The sequence below is a fragment of the Microtus pennsylvanicus genome, chromosome 1 (assembly GCF_037038515.1).
Source record: "Microtus pennsylvanicus isolate mMicPen1 chromosome 1, mMicPen1.hap1, whole genome shotgun sequence".
NCBI classification, from domain to species: Eukaryota; Metazoa; Chordata; class Mammalia; order Rodentia; family Cricetidae; genus Microtus; species Microtus pennsylvanicus.
Genome location: NC_134579.1, coordinates 57,818,052 through 57,844,495, shown reverse-complemented (window position 1 = coordinate 57,844,495; position 26,444 = coordinate 57,818,052). Strand labels below are relative to the sequence as shown.

Below are 26,444 nucleotides of genomic sequence, written 5' to 3'. Positions count from 1 at the left end.
GGGGCCATAAAAATAAGTAAAGAATGAAGGATCTTCTTCAACACTTTTGCTTGATCTGACGGCAGGTTTGAACTTAAATGTAACTTGTTCTGTGTTTTCTATACAAACATATGAGGAATAAAGTATCATTGGTAATTTAACCGAACAAGCTGTTACTTCTGGGTCATTTCCATGCATTCTTTATGCAGCAGGATGAGTGGTTTATGGTCAGCAGCTGCAGAGCAGGCCACACTTATGAGTGGCCTCTTCAGAACGTGGCCTCTCAGAACTGGATGCAGCCCTTCTGCAATACAGGCAACTGACATTTTCTGTGACTCACACACAGTACAGTAAAATTGTGATTCTAAGCCATGCATCTCAGTCTGCTACCTCTGAGCCCCGTGAAATGGAAATTCTCAGCTACCTCTGTCATCATACAGATGTGATGTAGGTTTACCTAAATCCTCTCTCTCTCTCTAGCAGCACCTGGGGCAGTGGCTACATGATGTCGCTTCTCAGGACTCGAGGACCAACCTTCCTACACCTCTGCAACGGAGAAGGCAGAAATGGAGAAACAAGTGCAATCACTTCTATTCTGTCGTTAACCACTCTGTAGACATGTGTCCCCACCAGAAGGCGTGAACTGCACCAAAGGGGGACATTTTTGGGGCCCCCCAGACCGCTAGAACCTTTGACTGCCTCCCTAGAGAGAAGGCAGAGCCATGGCATCTTATAGCTGCTGTTTGGCCCTCTTGGCTCTTGCCTGTCACTCCTCTGCCTATGGGCCCGACCAGCGAGCCCAAAAGAAGGGGGACATTATTCTTGGGGGTCTCTTTCCTATCCATTTTGGAGTAGCAGCCAAAGATCAAGATCTGAAGTCAAGGCCAGAGTCCGTGGAGTGCATCAGGTAAGGAAAGGCTGTATCAAGGACTGTCTATCTCCGGGTAGATAGAGAAACTAGCTAGACCCAAAAGAACATTAAAAACCTTTTCTCTCTTTTTGCAAATAACAGGCTATCGTGCTGAGGCATATTGACTCCTCGGTTTTCTTTCCCTAAAGAAGTCTTTTTCTAAAAATAATAAAATAAAACACCAGGGTATCACATAGAAAAGACCAGGCTGGCCAAGGGCCAGTCATGTGATACCAGAGCATCATCGTTCTAGTGACAGCATCCGGCAGCGATGCTGCTCAATGCAAGATGCAGGGTGGTACAGACTGCAATTCCAGCAGGACTGAGAGTTCCAGGTTGCGTAGGACCCTGTCTCAGCAGCGGGACCTTGTCTCACAGTCTGGTACAGCCCTTTCTAGAACGCACTTGAGTTTCATCATCAATCCTGCAATATTAATTAATTTATCCATTCATTGACTGAGTAATTAGAAATGTATAGAAGGAAGCCCCATTTAGCTCTTGTAAACTTCCATAGGAAATTTCTCTTTAGCCTATATGCTCCAATGACTCATGAGCATTGGCCGTTTCCCTTTGTTTTGTTGTTCCTCTTCAATAAAGGAGTTTAGTTAAAAGAAACAATGTATTAAAGGCGTGCGCACTTGGGAGGCAGAGGCAGGTGGATCTCTGTGAGTTCGAGACCAGCCTGGTCTACAAGAGCTAGTTCCAGGACAGGGTCCAAAACCACAGAGAAACTCTGTCTCGAAAAAGAAAAAAAAAAAAAAGAAAGAAACAATGTAGCCACTAAGACTCAGGCAAGCAGTTTCTTGTAGGTTGCCTTTGGGTGGGCCACTCAGTGTAGGGGTTGTAACCCACCCGGCAGTCAGTTATTCCAGGGTTCCGGAGAGGCACTACCTGGAAGATATGAGCTAGGAGACAAGAAGGAGGCTAAGCTGGGGTTCCTGTCAAAGCCTCCATTTATTACAGATGGGGTACAGCTAGCTCATGCACCAGGGATAGATCCTGGTCCCACTGCCAGGGGTCCCTCTGATAGTCCAAGCTCCACAATTTTCTCCCACGCAGAGGGCCTAGTTCAGTCCCTTGCAGGCCCCACAGCTGTCGATCTAGAGTGCATGAGTTCCCACGAGCTTGGTCCAGCTGTCTCTCTAGATTTCCCAGTCATGATCTTGAATCCCATTGCTAATATAGTCCCTCCCCCGATACGATTTCTTTTAATCCGTCACCATTTTGTCTGGCTTCAATCTGACGTTCCCTCCTTGGCTGTGATCCCTTTAGAACTATGTAATGGGACCTCCCTTAGATGGGGGACACCACAGAGGCCGTGAGCACACTTAGATGGGGGACACCTCAGAGGCCGTGAGCACACACTTAGATGGGGGACACCGCAGAGGCCGTGAGCACACACTTAGATGGGGGACACCTCAGAGGCTATGAGCACACACTTAGATGGGGGACACCGCAGAGGCCGTGAGCACACACTTAGATGGGGGACACCGCAGAGGCCGTGAGCACACACTTAGATGGGGGACACCTCAGAGGCTGTGAGCACACACTTAGATGACAGACACCACAGAGGCCGTGAGCGCACACATAGATGACGGACACCTCAGAGGCCGTGAGCGCACACTTAGATGACAGACACCTCAGAGGCTGTGAGCACACACTTAGATGGGGGACACCTCAGAGGCCGTGAGCACACACTTAGATGGGGGACACCTCAGATGCCGTGAGCACACACTTAGATGGGGGACACCTCAGATGCCGTGAGCACACACTTAGATGGGGGACACCTCAGAGGCCGTGAGCACACACTTAGATGGGGGACACCTCAGAGGCCGTGAGCACACACTTAGATGGGGGACACCTCAGAGGCTATGAGCACACACTTAGATGGGGGACACCTCAGATGCCGTGAGCACACACTTAGATGGGGGACACCTCAGAGGCCGTGAGCACACACTTAGATGGGGGACACCGCAGAGGCCGTGAGCACACACTTAGATGGGGGACACCGCAGAGGCCGTGAGCACACACTTAGATGGGGGACACCTCAGAGGCCGTGAGCACACTTAGATGGGGGACACCGCAGAGGCCGTGAGCGCAGCACATCACACATTATTCTGCTCTTCAGAGAGCAGCACTTTCCCTCTGCACCCTGCAACTTCTAGAAGGGACCCAGTCTTTCACCTTGAACTTCCCGATAGCTGGAAATGAAAGTGAAAGATCAACGTTATCCGAACATAACTGGGTTTCTGTTCATGCCATAAGGACAGCCAATAACATTTTCATATTTTTTCTAGTGAATATGGGAAACATAAGTGCAGAATAGTGTTAAAATTGACTGTATCCTTCGCATGACCCAAGTGGACAAGCGCTGTCTACGCTGTTCTTTACAGAACAGATATTAAAACAAACAAGGGGTTTGCCCTGGAAATGTATTAAAGACAGCTAAATCACCTTAGCAGTGGTTTAATAAAATTAATATTTAATTAATATGCTGAAAATAATTTAGTATCTCCTAGTAATCTTTCAAGTTTGAGACAAGTAATTAAATAGTGAAAGAAGCATAAAGCGGCAGGGCAGATTTCACATTCAGGGTAGATCAGGAGCTCTGGAAATGCGACCATCAGTGGACGGGTCAGGTTCCTTCTGCCTCTGAGTGAGAGTCAAGAGTCCACAGCACAGAGGAGGAGCCTGTGCTGGCTTTTCTGCTGGATCCCGATTCACTGAGGTACCACATCTCCTCAGCCTTCACCCTCCCAGGCTCAGGAGGATGAAAAACAAACACCATTTCATTGTTGATTTATCTGATTTTTACTTAAAATAATTTTCTTCGAAAAGCAGTAATGATCATTTTTTGAAACAGAAACTATGAATTAGCCCAAAGCATATCTTTTTTTTTCCTTTTTTTCCCCAAGACAGTGTGTCTATGGGTGACTGTCCTGACTAGGCTTGAACTCACAGAGATTGGCCTACTCTTGCCTCCCAAGTGCTGGGACTAAAGGCATTTGCCACCACCGCCTATATGATTCTCAAGGCATCTACTACCCCATCTGTGCATGGTCTTCAAAGGCTCCTTTCTACAGAGGGTTCACTTCACTTTCTACTTCAACCTCCAGCAATGTCACAGTCAAAATTTATGACAAGTCTGCAAGCCTGGGGTTGTTTTTAGGTCCCACATACGGATACCCTAACATATTTACAGTCCCCTGGTGACTTTTTTCAAGGCAAGGATTTGCCATGTAACCAAGGACTGACCTGCAGCTCACAACCCTTCTGCTCCCCCCTGCCGAGTGCTGTCGTCACAGAGGCAGGCACAACACCCAGCCACACCTTACATCCACTAGCCCTTCACACCAGCCACTGAGAGTCTTATGATAGAGAATGCAGCTATAAATTATTCATTAAGTACCAAAATAGTCCTTTTTATTGTTGTTCCCTAATTCAAAATCTCATGAAATCTTTAAAGCCAGCCGAATTGGAAAATGTTCCTGTTTTCACACAAAGGGCCTTGAACCAGATCCCAAAATGACAGGGTAATAGAGCCCAGATCCAAGCCCAGCTCCGGAGACCCGTACACTAACCAGCTGACCAGACTCTCCCACAATGTCCATGTCTTTTTTTCCAGGTACAACTTCCGTGGATTTCGATGGTTACAAGCCATGATATTTGCCATCGAGGAGATAAACAGCAGCCCTACCCTTCTTCCCAACATGACACTGGGATACAGGATATTCGACACCTGTAACACTGTCTCCAAGGCCTTGGAGGCCACCTTGAGTTTTGTTGCCCAGAACAAAATCGATTCCTTGAACCTGGATGAGTTCTGCAACTGCTCAGAGCACATCCCTTCCACTATTGCAGTGGTGGGAGCAACTGGCTCGGGCGTCTCCACGGCCGTGGCCAACCTGCTTGGGCTCTTCTACATCCCACAGGTACTGACGCCTCCCTCTAGACCTTATTTTTATTATTCTTAAGTGTGTGTGTGTGTGTGCACGTGCGTGTGCACTTCCAGGTATGTACGTGAGTGCTTGTGCCTACCTTTAGTAATCAGAGGGGTCAGATCTCCCAGAACTGGAGTTACAAGTGGTTGTGAGCAACCCAACATGGGTGTTGCGAATGGAACTCAGGTTCTCTCAAAGAACAGTTCAACCATTTAACCACTGAGCCATCTCTCCAGGCCAACTGGCATCTCCTTAGATGGGCACCAGAGGCAGGGAGGAGGAGGACCAGGTTTGGAGATCTGCGGCTAGCAGTGTCCTCTGTGGCTTGCCACGGGAACAAAGGTTGTTTCGGCCCTGTACCGTGAGCGCTTGGGGTCTCTGACACCTTGAGACCATCACTGCTCTTCCAGTTCTCTTTTAAACATAACTTGCATGTACACATCCTGATCTTTTTTTCCTGTTATTTCCCAGTTTACTCCTTTAGTAACTGACATTCTTTGTTTATCACAAGGAATAAGGCCCTAGGATGTGAATACCACCATTCAAAAGAGAAATATCTGCCCCTAATTCTGTCCCCTCAAAATTTCTTCTTCCCTATCGTCACTTTAGCTCAGAGGGAAAGAAAGCAGGTCTCCCCTTAAAGCAGAAGCATGATCACTGTCCCCACATTCTGAAATGGAGCATGCTCTAATTTCTGCCAACAAATATTTACAGAGTACACATGAACAGTCTCCATCCTGGGAGGGAGGAAGGTGCATCTTCACATACCAATCACTCACCAAAGCAAGTATTGATAAGCATTGATTCAAAGCTGCGTTCCTCCTCCATACCAAATGACAGCAAACTCTAAATGCCATCTTATTACCTGATTGTCCCCTTTAGCACTATGACCCATCCAGCCAACCTCTCTTGGAATTAGTGACTATAGATCTATTACATCCCTTCATCATAGTGTGAATTGCAAGTAGATCTTAAAAGTGTGAATTGCAAGTAGAGCTTAAATGTCCATGGATAAGGAAATAGCAACAGCTTGGTTGTGGGATAGCCGTCAATTGTAAATTAGAGATCAGACTTCAGTTTTTTTTTCAGTGTTTAATATTTAAAATTTAATCTTCAAAGTTCATACGAATGAATTGCCATTTCTCTTCTTGCAAGGGGGTCTGCTTCTTTGCAGACAGCCTCAATCCTTTTGCAGATATGCAACAACACAGACATTCTTGTCATTGTGTATGAAACCCTTGCTTCCATAAGAAAGCCCTGGCTTTGTCATTCTTGTACCATAATGTTCTGACCGGGTCTGCATTAGTCAGGTTGGACATGTTTGAGTCTGGTAGACTGTGTGGCACTATTTTCAGTGCACCCTGACCATGAGCTGTCATCCGGTAGCCGAGTGCCAGGAGATGGAAGCGGCATCAGATAAGAGGAAAGAAGAAAGAAAAGAATGAGAAGGAGAGAGCTTCGCTTCTGCATGGCGGGGGTCAAAGGCCAAGGGTGTGAATGATGAGTGTGTGAAGAAGACTGCAGCTGGCTGCGTGCCGTGGTGCACACACACTGTGAGTTTGAGACCAGCCTGCTCTACACAGTGAGGTCCAGCACTACCAACATAGTGATACTCTGTCTTCAAAACAAACAAAAAACCTATAGCAATTGTCAGTCAAACTAATAGGTTCATCTTCATCGGGAGTTCTTTGCTGTAGCTTCACGCTAGAATCACCTGGGGAGCTCTAAAAGTCGTTCTGCCTGGGTCCCTCCTGCAGAGATTACGGGTTGATAGGCTAGGCTACAGCCTATCCGAAGCATTGATCATTCCCCAGTGGATTACAGGGCAGAGCAAGGAAACTCTGCTCTGTGGGTAGGGCCCCATGCCCAGCCCTCTTACACTCAGCCGTTCCACCGAGTGACTGTAAAAAAAAGACCAGCTGGAAGAAACTGTGGTCAGAAGGTTTTTGAATTATCCACTTAGTTTTCCCCTCTGTCAAGAAAAGTTTGATGTGGCTTTAAGGGCTTTTCTTTGAGTGACATTTACTTGATTTTATAGGTCATCATTTCAAACTGGTTGAATATTATAGTAAATACATTAAGAGACTATGTCCATGAGAGGTAGTTTGAGCTTTAATTTGTATCCCTTTATGAACATTTTTGTTTCATTTTTTTCCAAAGAAAATAAAGAAATGACCAATGATGGGCAAATGTTAGAAATGGTAAATTTTGTCTTTGTGAAACCCTGACTCCCGAGTCAGTTTTTTGGATCCACAAAGCTTTCAAAAATTAATAACATTTTGAATGTGACACATTTTGGATGTGACAGTGGTCTGGCTGGGACATCTGCCCCTCCCCCCATTGGTCGCCAAGGTTGATGCGGCTGATCTGGCTGCTTAGGCAGGTTTCCCCTTCCTCCCTCACCACACGTACGCTCCTCCTGACACTGTTCACATGGTCAAGGGGGATCTTCCCTGAACAGAAGAGGACCACAGTCGAGGGTAGCGAGTAGCTGTGCTCCCTGCAGAGACCACCAAACAGGCTCTAGAAACATGTATACAAGTCATTTCATCTAACCACCTACACCCTGAACTTCTGTGGGAGCAAGAGGGGATTATTCAGATTTCAAAAGGTGTCAGTTTTGTATTACAGCTTCTACGATCAAAACCCGGCCAGAGAAGCTATGCTTGCCTTTGGCAAATTTGACTGAGTCTTTCCTAGGCCAGTATCTTTGACGCTTTTCATGTAAAGACTCTTAATCGATGAAAAGAAGCCTGTTGGAAATGTTGACTTTGAAACATTGCCCAAACAAAGCTAATTAGTAAGAAGTATAGGAAAAGCACCCCTGTGGGTCTCTTGTGCTTCTTTTCTGAAGAAGTTCAAATGAGCTTTAGAAACCTAGTGGACAAACAGTGTTGAACGCTGTGTCACTTCCCAGAAGGATGCTGTTACGAGGAAACCTGCTCTGTTCTTCAGAAGATATGCTCTGCTAACTTTGGGACTCCCTGATTGGTGAGCTGTGAGGACACCTGGGGTGCTCCCAGGGGCCCAAGCAGAGGTGTTGGTCTTCTGTAGCTTTCAGGAATCTGCTGGCGCCTGGGGAGAAGGGACCCTGGGTAAGCCAGCTCTTCCGCTGTCAGTCTTCTGTGTGCTAGGATTTTTGTTTGTTTGTTTGAGACAGGGTTTTTCTGTGACTCCTGACTGTCCTGGAATTCACTCTGAGGACTAGGCTGGCCTCAAACTCACAGAGATCCACCTGCTTCTGCCCCCTGAGTGCTGGGATTAAGGCGTGCACCACCACCTAGCTCAAATCACAATATTTTTTAAAACATTGCAGGGCTCTATACTACATAGTGGTACCTGGGCCCTTTCCCATCTCTGGATATCAAAGAATTTCTTCCTTGATGGACCTTCATGAGCAAATGCAGAGCTGCCTGCAGCGCAGGGGGGGGGGGGGCGGCTATCAACAACACACCTTCTCCAGACCTCCTTTTAAGCCTCTGCAAAGTTTTAGAAGTTCCCATCGAAGGCTAGGCATGGAGGTGTAGTCCTCCCCTGAGGCTGAACAAGGGACTTTGTATGATGGTTGAAACCCGGACAAGGCAGAAGAAAGGGTGTTTTACTGGTGATGTTTGTTATTGCTATTGAAGTTCAGGGCAACTGAATTTACATACTGAGCTCGAACGATTTAACTGAACCTAAAAGCTAAACAGAATTTACCAGAATTGGTGTTAGTTTTACCTAAAGAACAGGGGCAACTAGGAGAGGAGCCCAGGGAAACAGACGGGAAATGGGAAGAGGGAAAATGAGCAGAGGAGGAGGAAGGACCTCTTTCGGGTCCTCTGAAGAGACTGAAGTTCATAACCAGAGGAAAGCTGGGTCTCCAAGAGGCGGGTTAGGTACAAAGCATTCATAGCGGTGGAGGCAGCTATGAAGTTCAGATCAGAAGCTGGGCCCAACAGGCAAAGCATGCATCAAGTGAACACATAGATCTAGTACAACCAACGAGAGAGAAGCTTTAGAGGAAGCTAGAAGGTACAGGGGGCACAAGACTCCTTGAAGAGATTAGTACATTCCTCTATAGAGGCCTGAAGGCTATTGCTAGACCCAGTTTCAAGGTAGCATCATGAAGAATCACGCCCTGGGGACTAGGAAGCTCCCCAAATAAGCTAACAGGGTTCGTGTCTGGGTGAAACTGAGTTTTCACTCACCTCCATCCTGCCCACATTAAACTTGTTTGACAAGTGACATTAAGGTAAGCCTTGGAACTCCACTGGAACCTCACTCACTCACTCACTCACGGCTTGACTTTTCCCAGGTGAGTTATGCCTCCTCCAGCAGGCTTCTCAGCAATAAGAATCAATACAAATCCTTCCTCCGCACCATCCCCAATGATGAGCACCAGGCCACCGCCATGGCCGACATCATCGAGTACTTCCGCTGGAACTGGGTGGGCACGATCGCAGCCGATGACGACTACGGACGGCCAGGCATTGAGAAGTTCCGGGAGGAAGCCGAGGAGAGGGACATCTGCATCGACTTCAGCGAGCTCATCTCCCAGTACTCGGATGAGAAGGAGATCCAGCAGGTGGTGGAAGTGATCCAGAACTCCACAGCCAAGGTCATCGTCGTTTTCTCCAGCGGCCCCGACCTAGAGCCCCTCATCAAGGAGATTGTGCGGCGCAACATCACAGGCAGGATCTGGCTGGCCAGCGAGGCCTGGGCCAGCTCCTCCTTGATTGCTATGCCTGAATACTTCCACGTGGTTGGGGGCACCATTGGGTTCGGTCTAAAGGCTGGGCAGATCCCAGGCTTCCGAGAATTCCTGCAGAAAGTCCATCCCAGGAAGTCGGTCCACAACGGGTTTGCCAAAGAGTTTTGGGAAGAGACGTTTAATTGCCACCTGCAAGAAGGCGCCAAAGGGACTTTGCCTGTGGACACCTTCCTAAGAAGTCACGAGGAAGGCGGCAGCAGGTTAAGCAATAGCTCCACTGCCTTCCGACCCCTCTGCACAGGGGATGAGAATATCAGCAGCGTGGAGACACCTTACATGGATTATGAACATTTACGGATCTCCTACAACGTATACTTAGCCGTCTACTCCATTGCCCATGCCCTGCAAGACATATACACCTGCTTACCCGGACGAGGGCTGTTCACCAATGGGTCCTGTGCAGACATCAAGAAGGTTGAGGCCTGGCAGGTAAGTCTCTCCCTCAGCTAGCAGTTCTGTGTGTGATAAGGCAGAATCAGGCTGACCCAGGAAAGAAACATAATGACTACATTGTTTATTTTTGTGTCAGCGTGACACTAAGCACTTGAGAGACCAACCTGCTTCAAGGGTTTAGTCTATGACACATTTGGTCTCATATTCTTGGGAAGGACATCACGGGCGTCATAGTATGTGGCATAAAAGATCTTTTCACTTCCTGACCAACCAGGAAGCAGAGGCAAGGACCTTCTTCCCCTCAGGCAGTGGGATGGTACCTGCCTCAGAATGAGTCTCTCTTCAGGCTGTCCCCTCTGAGGGCACCTTCATAGACACACTCGTGGGTATGCCTTCATCTCCCAGGTGATTCTAAGTCAGCTAAGATAGGGACGATTGCAACCAGAGTGATTACAGAAATCGCAATATCAAAATGAGCACCAAGTAGAACTTTGGATTCCTGAAACCTTTTCAAACATCTGAGAAACTGGCTTCGACCACACTGCTGGTGTTTGATTAACTGTTGCGGGACAGCCACAGCTCAACTGATTACTAGTCTGATGTCCAGACACCTAAAGCATCGCCGCTGCAAATTCTCAAGTGTCTGGGAGCTGATTTAGTGTGGCTTGGCAAACACCTGAGCTAAAGGTATCTTCCCTTGTGAATAAGCGGTATTTGGTCAATACCTATTCTATTCCGTACAGCAACAAGTAGGAAAGCAGCGCTGTGTTCAGACACTGCATTCGCTGTGACGTCACTCAGCCTGTGCTGGACTGGCCAGTTGGCCAGCTAAGCACAAGCTTGGGACACAAGCATGTGGAAGACAAGGCAAACCTAAAAAGATAAATGTTTCAAAGGGAAACACTAGCCCAAACTACAGGAAAATCAGCATGTAAGTGGGGGTCTTGCAGCTATTTTACAGGGTAGCCGCTTAGTTGTCTTGAAGTTCTGATTACACACGGAAGTGACATCACAATGTTTGTCAACCCACAAACTTCTGAAGGAAACAACCAGGCCCAGATTGTATCTGACATTGCTGCTCCTGTCTTACATGTGAACTTTGGTTTTTCATGCGGACTCTGTTTTACACTCTTTGTATGTTTTTCTCAGTTCCAGATTTTATCAAAGAGACTTCGTGAGAATGGAACGGGGTTATCCCCTGGCTCTGAATCATATGATTCAACTTCAGCACCCCCTTGCTTTTTCAAAAAAAATTTTCCAGCCTCCTCTCTCTCTCTCTCTCTCTCTCTCTCTCTCTCTCTCTGTCTCATCTCTCTTTCTCTCTCTCTCATCTCTCTCTCTCTCTATCTCTCTCTCTTCAGCACCCCCTTTCTAAGCTGTGATCTTAGGCAAGCCAGTTCTCTCTAAGCAACAGTCTCTTCCCCTGTAACACAGCCCTTATGTCTGACCTGCTCTCCACCAAAGTGCCATTTCAAGATCATACAAATATATGAAAATACAAATGTAAAGATACAGAGATATGAAAGCGAGTTGTAAACTTGCAAGCTATAAACAGATGTGTGGCTATCACGGTCATAATTTGTATGTGTGAGTGTGTGGTGTATGTTCATGTGTGTATGTGTGTGTGGTGTATGTTCATGGGGGGGGCACATGTGTCACATGCCTGCAGAAGCCAGAGATCAATTGTTTGATGTCTTCAATAGCTGTCCACCTAATATTTTGAGACAAGGTCTCAAACCTGGATCTCATTAATGATCAACGAGTTTCTTGTCTCTGTTTCCTCCTCCTTCCCCCAAAGTGATGATTACAGAGATGTGTTATCATGGCTGGCCTTCTATGTAAGTGCTGGAAATCTGAACCTAAGTCCTTACACTGGCAGAACAAGCATTTTGCTGGCTGAGCCATTCCCCCAGTCCTTACCAATTGATATCTTAACATACTTATAATCAATCAGTTCACAAAATATGATGAGTAAAGACATTTATATATAGATCTCAGCTACCATTCAGGGAAGATACCAAGAAACAAAGAGTGTGTAGCTTATGCGTGTTAATGTAGAGACTCCCGTGTGGTTCTAAGGAGTAACTATCTGTGCTCATAAAACAAGCCAGGACTCACACGTTCCCACCCTCCTTGAATGAGAAAACCTCACTCAAACACCACTGCTACCCCAAAGTTTCTAATATCTGTGGAATACCCAAGCCTTCTTCTTCACACTGAACTACTACCAAAGCAGACAGTTAAGCTACAATGAAGACTTCTGGAGTCATGTTTCAGCTGCAGATTTTTTTTTCAAGTCAGGGTTTCTCTGTGTAGCCCTGGATGTCCTGGAACTCACTCTGTAGACCAGGCTGACCTCGAACTCACAATGATCCACCTGCCTCTGCCTCCTGAGTGCTGGGATTAAAGGTGTGTGTCGCCACTGCCCGGCTCAGTTGCAGAATTTTAAGATGAATTAAAGGACAATCTCTGGGTGGTAAATACCATTGTCTTCCATCTCTTCGCATCCGTGTTCCATGAAAGGAAGACTTGGCTCTTGAACATGCCACAGGAGCAGGGTAGGGTTGAATAGAAAGACGTTTCCAGTGAGAAACATAGCTTTCCAGTGATCTCCTCCCAGAAGGCATTGGCTCAAACATACTAGTAATGGAATAGAAAATGCAAACCAAATTGATCTGCACAAAGTGGGGGGAGGAAATTTTGTGGCTGTTCTTGCTGCAAAGCTTAGAAGTAGTCCCAGCACAGGTAGTTGCATCCCCGTCTCTGTGTAGCTCTCCTGGGTGTCGTTGTGTGTAGCCGCTATGGTAGCTTTACATTCACAAAGGTTGAGAAGGAGGGATGGGTGCGGAATGGAAAGTGGATCCTGAGCTCTGAGGATGAATGGCACCTGGCACTAGCCAACGCATCTTCTCTTATAGTCTCCACTGAGCCCTGGAACTCTGCAGACTCTAAGATCTTGGTCACATCTCTCACTATAGATGTACCAGTAAGCAGTGACTGCCATCGGGAGATGTATGTAGAAGCCTGCCGCCTATATACAGTCTAATCCGAGAGTCAGCTTACAGCCCTGTGTCTGCCATCTCTCAGCTCTTTGCTTCTAAGCAGTTTGCTTCACACCACCCTTCAAAGAGCTCATTAATTTTTGGTGCTGAAATCTTGTTTCTCATTAGCTGTTGGCGTGGTATCTTTGTCTTTTATCTCCTCTTGTCTATGTTCCATAAAAGGAAGCCCCATGTCCCGTGAAAGGTACCCCCCGAGGAGCATCACATTTTATTTCCAAGCTACCAGGAACGTTTCCTTTTTGTCAAAACTCATTTTCTCCTGGAAATCTCTTCAAGTCAGACTCCCATGGACATCCATTCTGTTCATCTCGCATCTTCACTTTTGCTGGGTTCCTGCCAAGCCTCGGCTTCTTCAGTTGATGGAAAGTCCTACCTGTGAGTGGAGGATTTCTAGGCTCTTGTGTCTGGCTAACCTCTAGTGATTCCTAGAATGTATGCGGATAGGTGTTTCCCATTCAGGCTCACAACGCATACATCTTGACTCTAGAGTCCTTTGGTGGAAATACCCGTGAAGGCCACAAGGTGGAAATATCACCACACAAGAAAGTGGCATTCTCAGAACTTGCATGCATTTGCCCTTCTTGGAGATCCACATGTTCTTCTCAGAGATACATGAACGCACTGTGGTTCCATTATGCCTGCATTTCTCTCCCCTGATTTACTCATTCTTTTTCCTCCCATCACTCCACAAAGAAAATAAAAGACCAACACATTGTGCTGATGTATGTACTCAAGAAGAATCTTTTTTTTTCTTTTTCAGTGGAATTATCATTACCTTTTTAGATTCTGAAGAGAAGAACGCTTTTTCTGGGAGATATACCTAAATACTTTTTATTTTAATTTGCTTCTTATCGACGTGTATTCGGTGTACATAGTGATGAGCTTCACAGACACTTTAATTCAAGTATGTCATGTGCTTTGATCATATTCAGTCTCCCAGACGTTCCCCATCCTTCACCCAGACAATCTCACCTCCATAGCTGAGATTTGTGTATCTGTATAAGTCTAGGATCCACAAATAAGAGAAACATCAAGACGTGATATTTGTCTTTCTAAGTCTGGCTTATTTTCTTAATCAGATCATCTTTGTTTCCATCTATTTTCATCCAATGACATAATTTCATTCTCATTGGTGACTGATGAAAGCTCCTCTGCATGTGTATATGTATGTGTGTATATGTATGCGTGCATGCATATGTTCATTGCATATGTATATGTATGTGTGTATGTTTGCATGCATGCATATGTTCATTGCATATGTATATGTATGTGTGTATGTTTGCATGCATGCATATGTTCATTGCATATGTATATGTATGTGTGTATATGTATGTGTGTATGTTTGCATGCATGCATGTGTATATGTATGTGTGTATATGTATGCGTGCATGCATATGTTCATTGCATATGTATATGTATGTGTGTATATGTATGCGTGCATGCATATGTTCATTGCATATGTATATGTATGTGTGTATGTTTGCATGCATGCATATGTTCATTGCATATGTATATGTATGTGTGTATGTTTGCATGCATGCATATGTTCATTGCATATATATGTGTATGTATGTATGTATGTATGTGTGTATGTTTGCATGCATGCATATATTCATCTGCTGACAGACACCTAGTGACCTGGTTATATGAGTAGTCCTGAAATGTGCAGGTATCTGTGGCATGCTGACCTGGACTCTTTAGATCCATACCCAGGGTCATATGGTAATTCCATTTTTAACTTTTTGGGGAAACTCCATACTGGCAGTCATAGTGGCTAATCTAATTTACATTCTTGCCAGTACTGTACAAAGGTTCCCTTTTCCCCACATCCTCACTAGCTATAAGTCAGTGGGAGAGAGCTTACCCAGAAGTCACAAGGTTTTGGCTTCAAATCCCATTACCATTTTTAAAAAAAATACATGTTTGTGCGTGCATGTGTGTGCCAGGAATAATCAATCTAAAGATTCTCATTGTGATTAAGTATAAAGTAATTTTCACCTCTATGGTCCTCATTATATGACTTAAAGGCAAATACTGCAGAATATAACGTGCTCAAATATAAAACTTACAAGCTAGCATGCCAAGAGAACTAGTAAAGATACTTAAAAAGATAACTTAAGGGCTGGAGAGATGGCCGAGCACCTAAGAGCACTGATAGTTCTTCCAAGCAACCTGGGTTCACTTCCCAACACTCACACGGTGCCTCACAAGCATCTCTAACTCCAGTTGTAGGGGCCTCAATGACCTCACCTTGCCTCTACACATGGAACACAGACATGACCATGCATTCAGAGAAAACATCCATACACATAAAACTAATTAATAATTTATTTAAAAGTGAGAAATGGAGCTTAGGGGGCTGTAGAGATGGCCCGGCAATTTACCAGTACCAGCTGCTTGCTCTTCTGGAGGACTCAGGCTCAGTCCTAGCAACCACATGGAGACTCCAGTCTTAAGGACCTACACTGTCCTCTGGCTTCTCCCAGCACCAATCATGAACACGGTATGCCGATATCCATGAAGGCAAAATACCCACCAACAGAATAAAATAATAATAATTTTTAAAAAATTTTTAAAGAAATAAGGCTTAGTAAGCAAATAAAGGGTTGGTATTGGACTAGACACAAATTTTGACTAAAATATATTTCTCACTCATATGACTAAGGATGAAAGACTATAATACTATCCAAATTAATTAGAATCTGAAGTAAAGAAGGAAATGGAAAATGTCATGCCAGCGGGTCCTGAGGAATAGGTGGGGTTCGTGGAGAAGGGTCTGTGTGAAAGAATGCCGGTGCCAAGTGCACCAAGTGCAGACTGGACAGACCAGTCAGAGGAATGTTAGCTTCACAGCAAACTCGAGAGGAGGAGGAAGAGTACAAACCACTCACAAGGCCTTCTGGCTATGTCTAGCGGCAGAACAGTGGTGGTCCTGGCTGTGAGGCTGTGGGGTTGACCAATGGGGGACGAGCATCAAGGAGCCTGGTGGGGTAATGGCAGCAAGAGAAACAAAGGTGTGTGTCTGAATAAAACTCAGAACTTTACACTTCTATGGGCAGGCTTTATCCTATGCAGATTGTTTCTCCAGAGAGTACATTTAACATTTTTAAATCTCAAAGAAGGAAAGCATAAACTATAAATGAAAATCACAGCATCATTCATTTTGGACTACTTTTCCAGTTATGGCCTCTTGATTCTTACCCCACCCCACTTTTATTTTATCTTATTTTAAAGATTTTATTTTATTTTATGTGTATGAATGTTTACCTTCATGGATGTCTATGTATTGCCTGCATTCCTGATGCTCAGTGAGACCAGAAAATGGCCTCAAGCTCCCTGGAACTGGGATTAAGGATTGAGGCCACCATGTGGATGCTGGGAACTAAACCCAGGTCCTCTGCAAAAGCAACAAGTTCTTAACCACTGAGCCGTTCCTTCGAACCCCTACCTACCATCCCATTTTTAAACTTCCCTCTCAACCTAAATTTCCTACTAGTTAAGCTGTTGACCTAGAGACAGAGAGTCTTATGGCCCATCTAATCTAACTGCTGCACATGAGCAGGCAGTGATGTCATCAGTTCAGTTTGGACTCCCCCTCCTGACTCAGCCATTCTCAGCTGCCAATCATTTTCTGACCTTAGGGTGCCTCTTAATGCCCTAGGACCCACTTCCCTGGCCTGAGAAATGGGCATCTCAAGACTTTCAAGTTTGTTATAAGTTAATAATCAGTTAATATGCAGAGTCCTGGGAGTGGTGCCTATGATGGATACAGCTTCATTAAACAGATATCTTGAGCACTGTTGCTTTGTGTGTAGGGAAAGACCCAGGGTAACTACAATTATTTTACCGAAGTCAGATAGCTAGCCGGTAAGAAAGGCCACATCCAGTTGACCCGTGTCCTGTCAAGGCCAGTGCTATCTCTGAAAGAGTCGTGTTCCCAATCAGCTGGCTGTGGTCCTGGTAGGGCAGGGATCATATGGCCACTATTTCCGGAGTATCTATTCCATGTGCATAGACGAGAAATAAGGGCTGGTCTTCAGCAGTTTTTCTCCCCGCAGGTATTTGAAGGAGGCAAGTGACGGCATCCGATGAGCAGGAACGGCAGCAGCCGGCTCCCTCTGGCTCATGGTTCTCAGGCAAGCCTGGGATGCTGGGACTCAGCCCGACAAGTGTTACAACTCTTGTGTTGGCCCCAAAGTTTGGATTCCTCAATCTTTCACAGCAGCCAAGAATCCAGCTGCCAGTCCTGGGGTGTCTTTAGGCCCTTGGCCTTTAGGACTGCTGGTGCTCTTACCAACATCAGTGCCACGGCCATTGACACCACTACCTCTCTGTGCAGCTCTCAGACCTCTGCCTCTTCCACAGGAAGGCCTGTAGTTCCCTGAGATTCCCTGCTTCTGAGAGTCAGCCACACCTTGATGTCCCAGTGACTCAGTTTGCCAGCCACTCTACCGAGAGAGCTGGATCGACCTAAAGAACTGGAAACGCAGAGTCTGCATCAGGCATAGCACGCCTTTCGTGCGCCAGTCCTAACACTGCCTCATGTGCACCGGCACAGCAATCCCCCTGCCAGCCGCCCAGCGGATGTTCCCTGGCTTAGATAAGCGGATATACAGAGAAAGTTCCACTTACACTGCTTCTAGTGGTCAGTCAGCACTGCACCCCCAAAGCCAGAGCAAGTGTTGAGACTTTAGTGGAGCTTCCAAAGGGCGTCCCTTGGGCGTTCCCAGCAGCTGGTGTTGGTGTAAGAGTGGTTCTATTGACTGCTTAACTGATAGTCCTTTTGCCCAAGACAGCCAGGGCAGGAGCAGAGATTCCAACAGCTGGGGGCAGGGAGAAATGTCCAATCCACACTTCCTGGCTTCTTCATAGGAAAATAAATGTTAGAAGTGCTTATAGTAGGAGCTTCTCATTGACACTCACAGTGATTTTATTTTAATGGTGCCCTAACAGTGATTGACACTTGATCAGTGCCCCCCCGGAAAAGGAAAGCCCCATTCCCTTTGTCTCAGCCACAGACAGTATGACTTGATAAGTTTGGTTGAAACCTTCTGCATTATGAAGGAGCAAATGACAAGAATACTGTGATAAAGACATTAAGAGTATGCGCAAGGGGCTGGAGAGATGGCACAGTGGATAAGCACACTTAATATGCAAACCATTTGAGTTTGACTCACTTGATATGCAAGCATCAGGGCCTGAGTTTGACGCCGAAAGCCTATGTAAATGCAACCCATGTGCCCTTCACTCCAGAACTGTGAAAGCAGGATAGGGGATCGCTGGGGCTCGCTGGCCAGCAGTCTAGTTCGTTTTCAATGAAATAGCCTTTCCCCAAGGAATAAAGCAGAACCAGATGTCCTTGCACTTCTGCCACATGCACAGATGTGTGACATGCACACATACATGCATATACACCACATTCACACACAAAAACATTCTCTCTCAAACCAGACAGAGAGAGAGAGAGAGAGAGAAAGAAAGAAAGAATTATAAACAGGATTATAAAGGCAGAAAAATCCAGAGCCTGGGGTTGGAGAGATGGCTCAGAGGTTAAGAGCACTGGCTATTGTTCCAGAGGTCCTGAGTTCAATTCCTAGTAACCACATGATGGCTCACAACCATCTGTAATGAGATCCAGTGCCCTCTTCTGGTGTGCAGGCATATATGCAGGCAGAGTACTCATACATAATAAGTAAATCTTTTAAATTTTTTTCAGAACTTGTTAAAATTTAAATTATTACTTTTGCATGCTTCCTGAGAAAGAGTTAATATATATTAAGGAATGTACTCAAAAGAAAAAATAGAAAGTGTTTTTTTAAAATTATTATTTATTCAGTGTGTGTGTGAAGTTTATGTGCACCACACGCATACAGGAGCCTGTGGAGGCCAGAAGAAGGCATGTATCACCTTGAACTGGAGTTACAGGCAACAGTAGCACCATATGGGTGCTGGGAACCAAATCTGGGTCCTCTGCAAGAGAAGTAAACACTCTTAACTGCTGAGCAAGCCATCTCTTCAGCCCCAGAAATTATTTCTTTTAAAAATGTATTTTAAAAACCTATTGTTGTCATGTGCTTAGTCTCAGGAAGTGGGCTACAGAAACTAGATCTTAAATTTTTTGTCCGAATCTGCTTGATTTCGCCCAATTTCACTGGTTATCATAGTGATATCACTAGACAGAGTGATAATGGACATACATGTCTTATTCATGACCTTAAGGGGAAAGCATTCAGTAACCCAGTGCCTAAAGAAGAGGAGTTTTCCTGAATCAATAGTTGGTGTAGAATTTCTAGAACAGAGTCTCCAACCCATCGTAAGGGAATGTTTCATTCATCCGGTCATTCCAACGATGGGCATTTGGATTGCTTCCACTTTGGATTATTATGGTAATGTCACTATGAATATTTGTACACAAGGAGTTTTTGTGTGGCATGTACTTAATTCATCTGTCTTGAACGGGTACCTGCATGTAGAACTGCTGGGCTGGATGGCAACTCTGTATGAACTTTCTGTTAAACTGCAAGATGCTTTCCCAAAGCCAGTGCTCAAGCTGAGAGAGACACTTTAGCCACCCCAGCCGGGCCACACTGTACCTCAGGCAGGAAAACAGGATCCGAAGGGGACAGAGAGAAATGCTCCTGAGGTGTGGCAGAAACGCCTGTTCCGTGTCTGGACCTGTCTTCTCACTCGGTGACTCAGGGCTGTAGAACCAGGCATGGGCTTGTGATCCTGGACAAAGTACTATGATTTTCTATGCCTCTGCTTCCCAATGAATAAAATGGGTAGTGGATCCAGACATAGTGGCACAGGCCTTTAAACCCTGCACTCGAGAGGCAGAGGTGGGCAGATCTTTTAATTTCAAGATTAGTCCAATCTACAAAGTAAGTTCCAGGCCAGCCAGAGCTACACAGTGAGACCCTGCCTCAAAAAACAAAAACAAAACCAAACAAACAAAAAGCTATGATGGGGGTGTTCATGCTGTTTTGGGGATTAAATAGCCTGAAGCACTAAGGATCGTGCCTCAAAGGCAGTAAAACGCATTTAAACACTTAAATAACTCATGCATATTAGCAATTATTACAGATGCTTTTTGTGCAAGGGCCCTGTGACCCCTAAGACCTTAGATAAACTCAAGAATATGCCGTGACTGACTGTCAACAGTGGTGGCCAGGGCTCCAGCTGTACTCTTTCCGTTTCCATTTTGGCAGCAAGACATCTCCACAGTCTCAAAACCAGAGGGAAAGAAAGTTCAGACAACAAAAGTCTGGGTGTTTCTCCTCTCCCTCCCCACACCTGACTCAGGAGTTGCCAGGAAGGTCATGGTTCCTCAAGGTCATGCTGCTTCTGCAGAGGTTTTCAGTTAACTGTGGGCATGGCTCCCATTCATTCATCTCTGTTCATCTTCAGGTCCTCAAGCACCTGCGGCACCTAAACTTTACCAACAACATGGGGGAGCAGGTGACATTCGATGAGTGTGGTGACCTGGTGGGGAACTATTCCATCATCAACTGGCACCTCTCCCCAGAGGACGGCTCCATTGTGTTCAAGGAAGTTGGGCATTACAACGCGTATGCCAAGAAGGGAGAGAGACTCTTCATCAATGAGGAGAAGATCTTGTGGAGTGGCTTCTCCAGGGAGGTATGAGCAGAGCATGCCACAGCCACCGCAGACAGGGAGCTGCTGGCTTGGGGGCGTGGCTGGGATCCATCGCGGGCTTCTAGGATAATGTCTGGGGAGCATAGGAAACTGAATGTCCAGGGGTCCCACGAACTGCAAGAGTGTCTAGTGATGAGAGGGAGCCTGGGAACCCATGCTTTATTACTCACCCCTCTTTTAACTCCCCGGCTAGTCATTAAGTTTCCCAGGCTAAAATTTCCCCCAACCAGAGCTAAATATTTCAACATCTCTCCAGTCAATGGCTCTCAAGGGGCATTGAGGAAGACATCTGACCTACTTTATGGAGGGGGTTTGAATTGGAGATTGAAGCGACTTCCTTATAGACTGTCACAATGATCAGGAAGTATTAATGGCCTTCAACACTTGGGGTTCAAGGATGCTAAATGTCCAGCATGCATGGGACGGTCTTTTATGGCGTTTTCCTCCTAGCCCAATTTCTATTCAACGTGAAGAGATATGAGCCCAAAATAGAGCTCTATGTTTTAGAATGTGGACATTCAAATAGCTCCAGGCTGACCCACACATCAAAAAGGTCATTCACTCTATGACCAAGAGAAAGATGCTTATGACTCTGGTCAAGGTGTCCTGCCCCATGTCTCATATGAAAGCCTGATTAATAACCAGAAGCCTGTCACTCTGTGAAGATGCTCCTTAAGAAAAGCCATAGGGTATGCTGAGATGATGACTATTCTGGGTGGCTGTGTGCTAATGTACTGGTCAGTTTTTTGTCAACTTGACATAGCTAGGATCATCTGGGAAAAAAAGGACACCTCAATTTAAAAGAAAAATTGTTCTATCAGATTTGCTTCTGGGGAAATCCATGAAGTGTTTTATTGATTAATGATTGGTGTGGGAATGCCCAGCCCAGGGTGGCTGTTGCCTGAGTTGCATACAAGAGCAGTGTGAGCAAGCCATGGGGAGCAAGCCAGTGAGCAGCTTTTCTCCGCGGCCTCTGCTTCAGTTCCTGCCTGGCTTTCAGTGAGGATGGACTGCCACTGCCACCTGAAGGTGGAATAAACCATTTCCTCCCCAAGTTGTTTTTGGTAGTAGTGTTCAGCAACAAGAACATTAACTAGGCTGCTAAAATGTAGCAAAATACAGAAGCCCAGCTCTGCTGCAAAAGCAGACTCAGGACCAGGCATCCCTGGGGAGGCTGGCTGAGATCCACTGCACAGCTCTTTGCATTGGCTTTCTGTTAGGATCTCTGAGCTTCCTGAGCCACTTTTCATTAAGTAAACAAAGAGTCAACTTGTTCTCATTGCCAAATTGCGATGATTTTTCTGTTTCTCAGAAGGTGAGATGGTTTTGCCATCGGGAGGTCTCCTATGACAGATAATTCCACCTGGGACAAATTCTCCTCTCAGTATGAGATGTGGTCCTGACCTTTCCCTAATGAAAGTTTTTGGAATTCCACGGGTTAAAGTCTTATGCCCACTAATTTGTCTACATTTAAAATGACCAGAACCCAAACTGACTGGCTATCCCACCATCCTGTACCTCTATTGCATTGTCGGGTTATCATTTGCCCTATTAATGCAGGCAATTATCTGTCATTGGTACATGTCTCATCTCTCCTCCTGCTTGGAGCTATCCATGTACACTTCCCTGTAAACCTAATGTCCTCTATCAGGCTATGGGCATGCCAGACTTCATCGTTAGTAAATGCGTAACCGCGGTAATCACTATAAATGCAGTCTTTTGTGTTCCTAACTACTTGACAGGGTTACAAATTAAATTTCAATTTTCTATAGAAATATGATCTGAGAGCGAGCACACAGTAGGAACCCAACAAATCTCGGAGTCTAAATGACACTTTTCTAAGAATTTTGTTGAAGCGACCACGAAAATGCCATATACTTTTAATTATAAATTACATATTAATTTCTTTACAAATTTCATGAAGTTGCTACAGAGATCAACTGAGACCCAGGACTTCACTTGTGTGTTTAAAGCAAACTGCCAAGTACATCCATACTTGGCATGACCACCTTTTGCTTTTACAGGGAACAGGAGCAGGGACCCTGACCCTCTCTCCATCTAAAATGACCCAGAGTCAGACTCACCGATCCTTACATACCCACACTCCTCACTTTGCACATGTCAAAGGAGTTGTAGGGCTGACTTTTGACCCCCAGCGGCAAACTTCTCCCCTCTGTGCTCTCTGCCTGCAGGTGCCCTTCTCCAACTGCAGCCGGGACTGTCTGGCAGGGACCAGGAAGGGGATCATTGAGGGGGAGCCCACCTGCTGCTTTGAGTGTGTGGAGTGTCCCGATGGGGAGTACAGCGATGAGACAGGTAAAGGACCTGACCCTCACAGATCCTGTGCCGGACTTGGGCTGCCCTCAAGGCAAAGCCCATGGGTGACCTGGGCGGAGCCAGTGCTTGAACCATTCTCCCTCTGAGGAGAGCATGCCTCAGTACTGCATTCCACTGAGCATGAGAGGGAAGAGGAAAGGAATGTCAGGTATCATTCCACACGTTTACAAACATTCCTGTCACACACCTCTCTCCCTCCAACAGGGTGTCCCTTTTCTTACAGCTCCATGGCCCTAATGGGTACAGTACTATCTGCTCCAGGCTTAACAGGCTGCGACAAATTGCCTGCTGGTGCCTGGTGTGTTTGCAGTCTCTCTGATGTTCTTCCTGGGTCTCGAGTTCTTCATTCATTCATTTATTCATCATTCATTCATTCATTTATTTATTTACTATTTTGTGTGTGTGTGTGAATGTGCACTGACTACCAGCCTGGTGGCTGAGGTGTCAGAAGAGAGTATCAGATCTCCTAGAACCGGAGTTACCGATAGTTATGAGCTGCCATGTCAGTTTCTGGACTCCAACATGGGTCCTCTATAAGAGTAGCAAGTGCTCTTAACCACAGAGTCATCTCTCCAGCTCAGTCTCAAGTTCTTCTAAAGAGGAATCACAATCAAACCCCTTATGGAGCTCTGGTAATTAAATAAATTAATATATAAATTCTAAACATATGCCTCTTAAATAAAACTTTGACTAGGATATTGGAAGCATGAGGTAAATATTGACTATAAGTCTTGGTCTTTCCACCTTACCATGATAATGGGTCTATCATTCCCTCCATCTTAGAAATGAGGAAACAGGTTTCTAGATTTAAGGAGCCTGACCAAAGTTATACAGCTAGTAAATGGTGTGGCCAGTATCCCACCCTGATCTCTAACTGAAAAATCCATGCTCTCTTCCCTGCTCCAAACTGTACCCTGCCTAGCAGGCAGTGACAACTTAGTAAAGAGTCATTATCTAAGCCAGCGTTTCTCAACCTGTGGGTGACAACCCCTATGGGCTTGAATGACCTTTTCACAAGGGTTGAGTATCAGATATTTACATTAAGATTTGTAACCATAGCAAAATTACAGTTAGGAAGTAGCAATAAGAATAATCTTATGGTTGGGGGTCACCACAACGTGAGGAGCTGTATTAAAGGGTCACAGCATTGGGAAGGCTGAGATAACCACTGATATAAATAAATATGTGGCCTCCTTCACTGGGAGTTGAGAACAGAGATGGCTGGCCACATACAAGGGACAGCTTTTCTGACATGGCAACAAAGCCAGTCATATACCCCAGATAAACCAGGCTGTGCTGGAGACAGCAGCAATGTTAGCACACATCACTAATGTAACCAGGCTACTATCTGTTTGCTTCCCACAACTCCATCCTGGAAAACCTCAAACGAGAACAATTCAATTTTTTTTAAAAAAAAATCATAAGTTGGGGCTGGCGAGATGGCTCAGTGATGAAGACCACTGGCTGCTCTTCCAGAAGACTTAGGTTCAATTACCAGCACCCACACAGCAGCAGCTCGCAACTGTCTGTAACTCCAGTTCCAGGGGATCTGACACCTTCATACAGACATACATGCAAGCAAAACACTGATGCACATAAAAATTAAAAACAAATAAATTATAAAAGCCCCATATTTAAAAAAGATCGTAAGTCAGACAAAGCTTGAAACTGAGTTGGTGTGTCATGTTAGATTGCTAGGGTGCAAGGTAGTGTCTGCTATAAACTATTGCAGTGTTTAAAAAAAAATGGGCCACCCGCAATTGTTGGAGAGGGGAGCAGTAGAGCCTGTGAAGATTCTTAATAGACGTCAAAAAATCATCAGTAAGTAAAATATGAAGCGACCACATCTACCCTCCACATGCACCACATGGTGATTGAATCTGCGTGCACTGGTTCATTTTACAGATGCGAGCGCCTGTGACAAGTGCCCAGATGACTTCTGGTCCAATGAGAACCACACTTCCTGCATTGCCAAGGAGATTGAGTTTCTGGCGTGGACCGAGCCCTTCGGAATCGCTCTCACTCTTTTTGCCGTGCTGGGCATCTTCCTGACCGCCTTTGTGCTGGGTGTCTTCATCAAGTTCCGAAACACGCCCATCGTCAAGGCCACCAACCGCGAGCTGTCCTACCTCTTGCTCTTCTCGCTGCTCTGCTGCTTCTCCAGCTCCCTGTTCTTCATCGGGGAGCCCCAGGACTGGACGTGCCGCCTGCGCCAGCCTGCCTTCGGCATCAGCTTCGTGCTCTGTATCTCGTGCATCTTGGTGAAGACCAACCGCGTCCTCCTGGTCTTTGAGGCCAAGATACCCACCAGCTTTCACCGGAAGTGGTGGGGGCTCAACCTGCAGTTCCTGCTAGTTTTCCTCTGCACCTTCATGCAGATCGTCATCTGCGTGATCTGGCTCTACACGGCGCCCCCCTCCAGCTACCGCAACCATGAGCTGGAGGACGAAATCATCTTCATCACGTGCCACGAGGGCTCACTCATGGCGCTCGGCTCCCTCATCGGCTACACCTGCCTGCTGGCTGCCATCTGCTTTTTCTTCGCCTTCAAGTCCCGGAAGCTGCCAGAGAATTTCAACGAAGCCAAGTTCATTACCTTCAGCATGCTCATCTTCTTCATTGTCTGGATCTCCTTCATTCCTGCCTACGCCAGCACCTACGGCAAGTTTGTCTCCGCCGTGGAGGTGATCGCCATCCTGGCAGCCAGCTTTGGCTTGCTGGCCTGCATCTTCTTCAACAAGGTCTACATCATCCTCTTCAAGCCTTCCCGGAACACCATCGAGGAGGTGCGCTGCAGCACCGCGGCACATGCTTTCAAAGTGGCAGCCCGTGCCACGCTTCGTCGCAGCAACGTCTCCCGGAAGCGGTCCAGCAGCCTAGGAGGCTCCACTGGTTCCATTCCCTCCTCCATCAGTAGCAAAAGCAACAGTGAAGACCCGTTCCCACAGCTGGAGAGGCAGAAGCAACAGCAGAGGTTGGCCCTGACCCAGCAAGAACAGCAGCAGCAGCAGCAGCAGCCGCTGACTCTACAGAAACAGCAGCAGCCAAAGCAGCCGAGATGCAAACAGAAGGTCATCTTCGGCAGTGGCACAGTCACCTTCTCTCTGAGCTTTGACGAGCCTCAAAAGAGCGCTATGGCCCACAGAAACTCCACGCGGCACAACTCCTTGGAGGCCCAGAAGAGCAATGACACCTTGAGCAGACACCAGGCTCTGCTCCCACTGCAGTGTGCAGACACGGACTCAGAAATGACTATGCAGGAAACGGGTCTGCAAGGGCCCATGGTGGGGGACCACCAGCCGGAAATGGAAAGTACAGAAGAAATGTCCCCAGCCCTGGTCATGTCCACGTCTCGGAGCTTTGTCATTAGCGGTGGAGGTAGCTCCGTCACAGAAAACATACTGCACTCCTAA

The 26,444-nt window shown here is 46.2% G+C and overlaps 1 protein-coding gene across 2 annotated transcripts; it reads left to right on the top strand.

Moving 5' to 3' along the window:
- The first annotated feature begins 701 nt into the window (after window positions 1-701).
- Window positions 702-26,444, top strand: Casr (calcium sensing receptor). 2 transcript variants are annotated; one of them, XM_075955387.1, is made up of 6 exons: window positions 702-886; window positions 4,515-4,821; window positions 9,128-10,012; window positions 20,446-20,676; window positions 22,887-23,010; window positions 24,937-26,444. In XM_075955387.1, the coding sequence occupies exons 1-6, from the start codon at window positions 702-704 to the stop codon at window positions 26,442-26,444; spliced, it is 3,240 nt and encodes a 1,079-aa protein (XP_075811502.1). The 2 variants fall into 2 exon arrangements, with proteins under 2 accessions (XP_075811502.1, XP_075811492.1); XM_075955377.1 differs by having other exon boundaries at window positions 22,851-23,010.

Bases quoted from the DNA above. Each gene is read 5' to 3' on its own strand.
- Casr (XM_075955377.1), top strand. From the start codon at position 702: ATGGCATCTTATAGCTGCTGTTTGGCCCTCTTGGCTCTTGCCTGTCAC. The intron at 887-4,514 runs GTAAGGAAAGGC...CTTTTTTTCCAG, and splicing joins GAGTCCGTGGAGTGCATCAG to GTACAACTTCCGTGGATTTC. The intron at 4,822-9,127 runs GTACTGACGCCT...GACTTTTCCCAG, and splicing joins GGCTCTTCTACATCCCACAG to GTGAGTTATGCCTCCTCCAG.